This window comes from Oncorhynchus clarkii, chromosome 5 (assembly GCF_045791955.1).
Source record: "Oncorhynchus clarkii lewisi isolate Uvic-CL-2024 chromosome 5, UVic_Ocla_1.0, whole genome shotgun sequence".
In the NCBI taxonomy this organism is placed as follows: Eukaryota; Metazoa; Chordata; class Actinopteri; order Salmoniformes; family Salmonidae; genus Oncorhynchus; species Oncorhynchus clarkii.
The window spans coordinates 22583961-22591587 of record NC_092151.1 but is presented as its reverse complement, the minus strand read 5'-3'; the positions used below and the strand labels follow the sequence as shown (position 1 = coordinate 22591587).

General features: G+C 42.0%; 1 protein-coding gene across 1 annotated transcript in view; it reads left to right on the top strand.

Moving 5' to 3' along the window:
• The first annotated feature begins 444 nt into the window (after positions 1-444).
• Positions 445-7627, top strand: part of LOC139408530 (high affinity cAMP-specific and IBMX-insensitive 3',5'-cyclic phosphodiesterase 8B-like) — a 106815-nt gene continuing 99632 nt past the window's right edge. Inside the window, exons 1-2 of the mRNA XM_071152523.1 lie at positions 445-634; positions 864-920. Coding sequence (XP_071008624.1) covers positions 608-634; positions 864-920 — 84 coding nt within the window. The 5' untranslated portion in view covers positions 445-607. The remainder of the gene's footprint in view (positions 635-863; positions 921-7627) is intronic.

Here is a 7627-nt window from a genome sequence, read left to right as displayed (position 1 = left end):
TGATGATGACATAAGCAGTTAATGACTGATGTCCAAAGAGGCACAGAGACAGATATGGGTCATTTTGACATTCTGCATATGTAGAGACTTGTCAACTTGATCATATTGGGTGAGGTATTGGTGTGAGATGTCATTGCCTGTGATGTGATGTACTGTACATGTCATTTTTGAAGCTGCGTTAGCTACAGTCTATCAACAGTGTTAGTACTGCTCCTCCACATGGCATTACTGACATACACCTGTCTGTCTGTATCCAGCCAGTACAGCCCTTAATACTCTGTAAATAGGCTTGTAATGGACCTGCTCTTGCTGCGTCACTAATACGTTGTGTAACGTGTGTGTGTCTGAGTGTGGAACGTCCTAAGCCGCTCCGTTAGTCAACAGTTCAGTAGCCAGAAATCCTTCCTGCTAGGTGATACAGTAACAGGATTCAGTAAGCTAAAGAAGGTTTTCCCGGGAGTGTGGAGCTTTTGTCTTTTACTGAGGAATACCTGCCTATGGATTTACCTACAGTATGGAGTATTAATGGGTTGAGACCATCAGAGAGAGAGAGAAAGAGAGAGAGAGAGGAGGAAAAGCAATAGCAAGAGAGAGGTGCAGGGCATGTATGGTACTCAAAGGAGAGGGTAAAATGGTAAGCAGTGCTCTGTTTCTCTGTTTTCTACATTTCAGTTTTTACTTCTGCTCTCTCTTTGTTTACTCTTGGTGTTCATTGTTTTCTTGTTTTGTTTGAACATGAACTCATTATCTCTCTCTCTCTCTCTCTCTCTCTCGCTCTCTCTCTCTCTCTCTCTCTCTCTCTCTCTCTCTCTCTCTCTCTCTCTCTCTCTCTCTTTTTCTCTCTCTCTCTCGTTGTGTTCCAGGTATCAGCCACAGAAGAGTGTGTAGGACCTATGAGACTGACCCAAGAACCTATTCAGGTAAAACTGCACTCTACATTGTATTTCTCCTGATAATAGCCTGCTCCAGTTTAGTGCCCACTCTCTGTCAATTATCAGGAGTCTGCTGTATTTTGTTATGCATTCGGTGAAGTTACAGTGCCTTGCGAAAGTATTCGGCCCCCTTGAACTTTGCGACCTTTTGGCACATTTCAGGCTTCAAACTTAAAGATATAAAACTGTATTTTTTTTGTGAAGAATCAACAACAAGTGGGACACAATCATGAAGTGGAACGACATTTATTGGATATTTCAAACCTTTTTAACAAATCAAAAACGGAAAAATTGGGCGTGCAAAATTATTCAGCCCCTTTACTTTCAGTGCAGCAAACTCTCTCCATAAGTTCAGTGAGGATCTCTGAATGATCCAATGTTGACCTAAATGACTAATGATGATAAATACTATCCACCTGTGTGTAATCAAGTCTCCGTATAAATGCACCTGCACTGTGTTAGTCTCAGAGGTCCGTTAAAAGCGCAGAGAGCATCATGAAGAACAAGGAACACACCAGGCAGGTCCGAGATACTGTTGTGAAGAAGTTTAAAGCCGGATTTGGATACAAAAAGATTTCCCAAGCTTTAAACATCCCAAGGAGCACTGTGCAAGCGATAATATTGAAATGGAAGGAGTATCAGACCACTGCAAATCTACCAAGACCTGGCCGTCCCTCTAAACTTTCAGCTCATACAAGGAGAAGACTGATCAGAGATGCAGCCAAGAGGCCCATGATCACTCTGGATGAACTGCAGAGATCTACAGCTGAGGTGGGAGACTCTGTCCATAGGACAACAATCAGTCGTATATTGCACAAATCTGGCCTTTATGGAAGAGTGGCAAGAAGAAAGCCATTTCTTAAAGATATCCATAAAAAGTGTTGTTTAAAGTTTGCCACAAGCCACCTGGGAGACACACCAAACATGTGGAAGAAGGTGCTCTGGTCAGATGAAACCAAAATTGAACTTTTTGGCAACAATGCAAAACTTTATGTTTGGCGTAAAAGCAACACAGCTGAACACACCATCCCCACTGTCAAACATGGTGGTGGCAGCATCATGGTTTGGGCCTGCTTTTCTTCAGCAGGGACAGGGAATATGGTTAAAATTGATGGGAAGATGGATGGAGCCAAATACAGGACCATTCTGGAAGAAAACCTGATGGAGTCTGCAAAAGACCTGAGACTGGGACGGAGATTTGTCTTCCAACAAGACAATGATCCAAAACATAAAGCAAAATCTACAATGGAATGGTTCAAAAATAAACATATCCAGGTGTTAGAATGGCCAAGTCAAAGTCCAGACCTGAATCCAATCGAGAATCTGTTGAAAGAACTGAAAACTGCTGTTCACAAATGCTCTCCATCCAACCTCACTGAGCTCGAGCTGTTTTGCAAGGAGGAATGGGAAAAAATTTCAGTCTCTCGATGTGCAAAACTGATAGAGACATACCCCAAGCGACTTACAGCTGTAATCGCAGCAAAAGGTGGCGCTACAAAGTATTAACTTAAGGGGGCTGAATAATTTTGCACGCCCAATTTTTCAGTTTTTGATTTGTTAAAAAAGTTTGAAATATCCAATAAATGTCGTTCCACTTCATGATTGTGTCCCACTTGTTGTTGATTCCTCACAAAAAAAATACAGTTTTATATCTTTATGTTTGAAGCCTGAAATGTGGCAAAAGGTCGCAAAGTTCAAGGGGGCCGAATACTTTCGCAAGGGACTGTACATGTTCAGGGGTAGAGCCCATCGTGGGCAGTTTCTCTCTTCTTCAAGCTACAAGAGGCATTGGAGTGGTGGCCATTTTGATTGGCACGGAACAGGATGTGATTAGGAAGCCTAATCAGAGTAATTTGCTATAATGACTTTTGGGGCCTGTAATTTTTAATTTAAATTTCAGTTGTTTGGCATGCTGTTGCTCAGAGCTGCTAACAACCAGTCATTGTTAGTGTTCATAATCCCAGAATAAAACTGGGAAATCAAAGCATAAATGCATAAAACAACCAGACCTGGGTTCAAATAATGTTACTTTCACATACATTTCATATTAAGTATTCAGATATTTTTTATATGAAAACACAAGTAGTTGAATATTGGAATGTATTTAGAAATAAGCTTGGAAAGTATTGGCATGTATGTGAAAATACTCAAATACACTCCTATGCATTAAATAACCCAGGTATTTGAAATCCTTTTTGAAATAAGTAGTTGAAAATACTTTGAAATAGTAGGCTATTTATAGGAAATTATTTAAAAATACTTTCAATAGAAGTAGTTGATTCCGACCACATTATTTGAAAATACTAAAATATACAGAAAATAAGCAAATAACACATAATCAAATACATATATTTGAAGCCAGGTCTGTAAACAAGTCCCACTAGGCACCCACTGGTTAAATCAACGTGTGAAATAGACGTTGAATTGTCGTCTGTGCCCAGTGGAGTATCTCTATCTACATAAAATATGACTGTGTCTGTATCTCTATGGAATGTGATTTAGCTGTATCTGAATGGGATGTGATCTATCATTGCATGGTGTTTTTAAGGACACACCACATGACACAACATGGCATAAGGACAGCACATTTATATAACACTTTGAACCTAATAGAAGTGTGTGGGTGGAGGTTCTAGTGTCCAGGCCTTGTGTAGAGAGTTGAGACAGGTTTTTAGTTGTACAGTGACCAGCTGCTAGCTGGGGTTAATGATGTGGTTGGGGCATGTGTGTCCTGTGGATTGGGATTAAGGCAGTGTGAGCCTTTTAGAAGGCCAGATTAGCTCCCAGGCTCCTTATACTGTTGTGTAACTAAGGAAAGGGAGAGTTAGTTACTCAAGGTCAGGGGTGTGTTCTGTTTGTTGTGGAACAGTTCATCTAGACATAGGTCTCTGTTTTTTACCTTCTTTGTCATTGCACTTGATTGAGAAATGGAATAGTCCCAAAAGTGCAAACCTCACCCATCATCTGGCCGGCTTAATCAAACACTCAAAAGTATTTGAAAGAAAGGTCATACTGAAATGCTCTACCCCACATCCATTCCTCTTTATTGTGCCAAATAAAACTCATCCAAACCTCATCCATCCCTACAGCCCTCATTAAAACCTCATATCCAGCCCTAGTCCATTCTTCTCTATCAGGCTGTGTAAGAGCGTCTGCAGGAGGCCCCATACAGTCCTCAACACACGCTCCATAAAAACATTGAACTACTCTCCTAAAGCAGTAGAGCACACACACACGAAGAGTCACGCACACACACAGACACACGCAAGGGAGCACACGCACACACACAGACACACGCAAGGGAGCACACGCACACACACACAGTCACACACTTTACTGTACTCCCTCCTCCCTTTTTACCTCCCTCCCATTAGAACAGACAGAGAAAAAGAGATGAAAAGAGAAAGAGAAAAACTCTTTGGAAGAGAGAGTTCCATGCTAAAAGTTTCCTCCTGACGTTGACCATTTCCTCTGAGCCCTGGAAAGACTCTGTAGCTCCAAATCGTTTTATCTCTGGCTCCTTCATTTCTACACACTGTCACAGTACTTTGCCTATATCAGATAAATGATTTACCAGAGGGCTCAGAGGGTGTACTGTAGTTGACTATAGGCTGTATAAGACAGTAGCCCGGCATTTCCCAAACCATTGGTCGCAACACCATACAGGGTTGCCTTATTTGAAAATGGGATCAGGAGAGAATCTCTGAAAATTACAATAATTGTGCTTGGTTCATAGAACCGGGGTTACATCAGTAACCTCCAATAGCCGGAAGATGCGGTTGTAATAAACAGTGATTTCTGTTTTATTCCTACAAATGTGAGTCTTTTGAATGGTTTAACTTTTATCAGGGTCACACAGTGATTCTTGGTAGTCTTAAACAAATCTACTTTGAAACTAAAGTATACACGTCACACACATGGTTATGGGCTTAAAAAGAAGAAGAGACCTGTACCATGTCAGATATAGAGTTTAAATGTACTTTGAGTTGGTATCCCAATATTACACTTTATCCACTGTACATCACAGAAGACTGAAATATAATAAAACCGTTTGACATATAAACACCAGATTTTCAGCATACATTTAAAAGAAATGTTTATTAATTATGAACTATATGAATAACATTTCACCCATGAAGCCACTAGGTAATTTGACTGGAAAAAAGGTATGCTATGCTACAACATATTATGACCCCATCACTGAGAAGATAAGACTCTCAGGAACACATGTGTCTTCTGTTTCCCTCTACAATGACCACAAGCTGTTCAAGACTCATTAGAACAGAGTGGACAAGACCAGCCACTAAATCAGAGGGGGAAAAGAACATCATCAATGATTTTACTCAACACAGACAAAATGATTGCCTGATGATCTTCTGAACATCCCAATACCTTTTTGATGCATTTCAGTTACTTCCAACCATACTTCCTTCAGATTGAATACTGTCAAAAGTACTGTCAGGCTGATTTGTAATAGACTGTCATAGCCCCAAAGTAAACATTGGCCTTTGATTACATCACTATTTTTACATGGTGGGGTCGCACATTTAAAAAAAATCTAAATCGAGTCGCGGGCCAACACATTTGGGACCCCTGCAGTAGTGCTCTTACTTTGGACTGGGAATTTAAGAAACCATATCGAGAAACACAGCCACCACTTGAAAACACAGGGGAAGCATTTACATAGTGTTTTGGAGGTGAGGAGTAAACCATGCCTATTAGGAATGATCCAATGATCGATCCATCAGATTGATGACTTGGAAAGGAGATGAAGGAGACATAGTAGGTCTCTATAAAGTAGAATCTTAATTTGAGACAGTTTGCTACAGTAGGAAAGTAATCCTGCAGCAACAGGAAATGTGAATTATTGTGTGGATTATAATTAATGGACATTTTTGTATGCATTGGTTCTACACCAAGAGGAGTCACACTAGCAAGACTTGGTCTAAAGCCAGTCAGCTAGATGTTGCCTACCTCTCTCTCTCTCTCTCTCTCTCTCTCTCTCTCTCTCTCTCTCTCTCTCTCTCTCTCTCTCTCTCTCTCTCTCTCTCTCTCTAGGAGCCTCAGCCTCCTGTCTGTTCAGCCTCCTGTCCATTCCGTATGTTCATCCCTCGATCTGTCTGTCTGGCCATGGGTGTGCAGAGATGGAGGCTTAACCTCTGAACTGTGATTGGCTGAGTCAGCATGGTAGAACAGTTAGGAGTAGAGGCCCATCTCTCTGCCTGTCCTGCCCTGAGTGTAACAGTGTATCCTCTGTAGCTTAGTTGATAGAGAGCATGCCGCTAGGTTCGATTCCAGGGAAAGTCCATAAGTAAAATATATACATGCATGACTGTATGTCGCTTAGGGTGAAAGCTTCTGCTAAATGACATATAAACTCAGCAAAAAAAGAAACGTCCCTTTTTCAGGACTCTGTCTTTCAAAGATAATTTGTAAAAATCCAAATAACTTCACAGATCTTCATTGTAAAGGGTAAAGAGGCCTTTCTACTGACTCTGAAAAACACCAAAAGAAAGATGCCCAGGATCCCTGCTCATCTGCTTGAACGTGCCTTAGGCATTCTGCAAGGAGGCATGAGGACTGCAGATATGGCCAGGGCAATAAATTGGAATGTCCGTTTTGTGAGACGCCTAAGACAGCGCTACAGGGAAACAGGACGGACAGCTGATCGTCCGCACATCCGAACATCACACCCCTCGGGACAGGTACAGGATGGCAACAACAACTGCCCGAGTTACATCAGGAACGCACAATCCCTCCATCACCGCAATAGGCTGAGAGAGGCTGGACTGAGGGCTTGTAGGCCTGTTGTAAGGCAGGTCCTCACCAGACATCACCGGCAACAACGTCGCCTATGGGCACAAACCCACCGTCGCTGGACCAGACAGGACTGGCAAAAAGTGCTCTTCAATGATGAGTCGCGGTTTTGTCACAAACGGGGGTGATGGTTGGATTCGTGTTTATCGTCGAAGGAATGAGCATTACATATCTCCCTCACTAGCTTTAAGCACCAGCTGTCAGAGCAGCTAACTGCACCTGTACATAGCCCATCTGTAAACAGCCCATCTACCTACCTCATCCCCATACAGTATTTATTTATCTTGCTCCTTTGCATCCCAGTATCTCTACTTGCACATTTATCTTCTGCACATCTACCATTCCAGTGTTTAATTGCTATATTGTAATTACTTCGCCACCATGGCCTATTTATTGCCTTAACTCCCTTATCCTACCTCATTTGCACATGCTGTATATAGACCTTTTCTACTGTATGTTTGTTTATTCCATGTGTAACTCTGTGTTGTTGTATGTGTCGAATTGCTATGCTTTATCTTGGCCAGGTCGCAGTTGCAAATGAGAACTTGTTCTCAACTAGCCTACCTGTCACAGCTGTTGAAGGAAGAACTGGACCAAGGTGCAGCGTACACACTTTTAATAGTAGATGTTGCCAACAAAACAATAAACACCAAAACAAATCGTGAAGCTTAAGGCTATGTGCCATCAAACAAAGTTCCCACAAACACAGGTGGGAAAAAGGGTACCTAAGTATGGTTCCCAATCAGAGACAACGATAGACAGCTGTCCCTGATTGAGAACCACACCCGGCCAAACACATAGAAATAGAAAATCATGGAAATACAAAACAGGCTGCGGGCCCCGGACTAGGCACCCTCACTGCGGGCCCCGGACTGGGC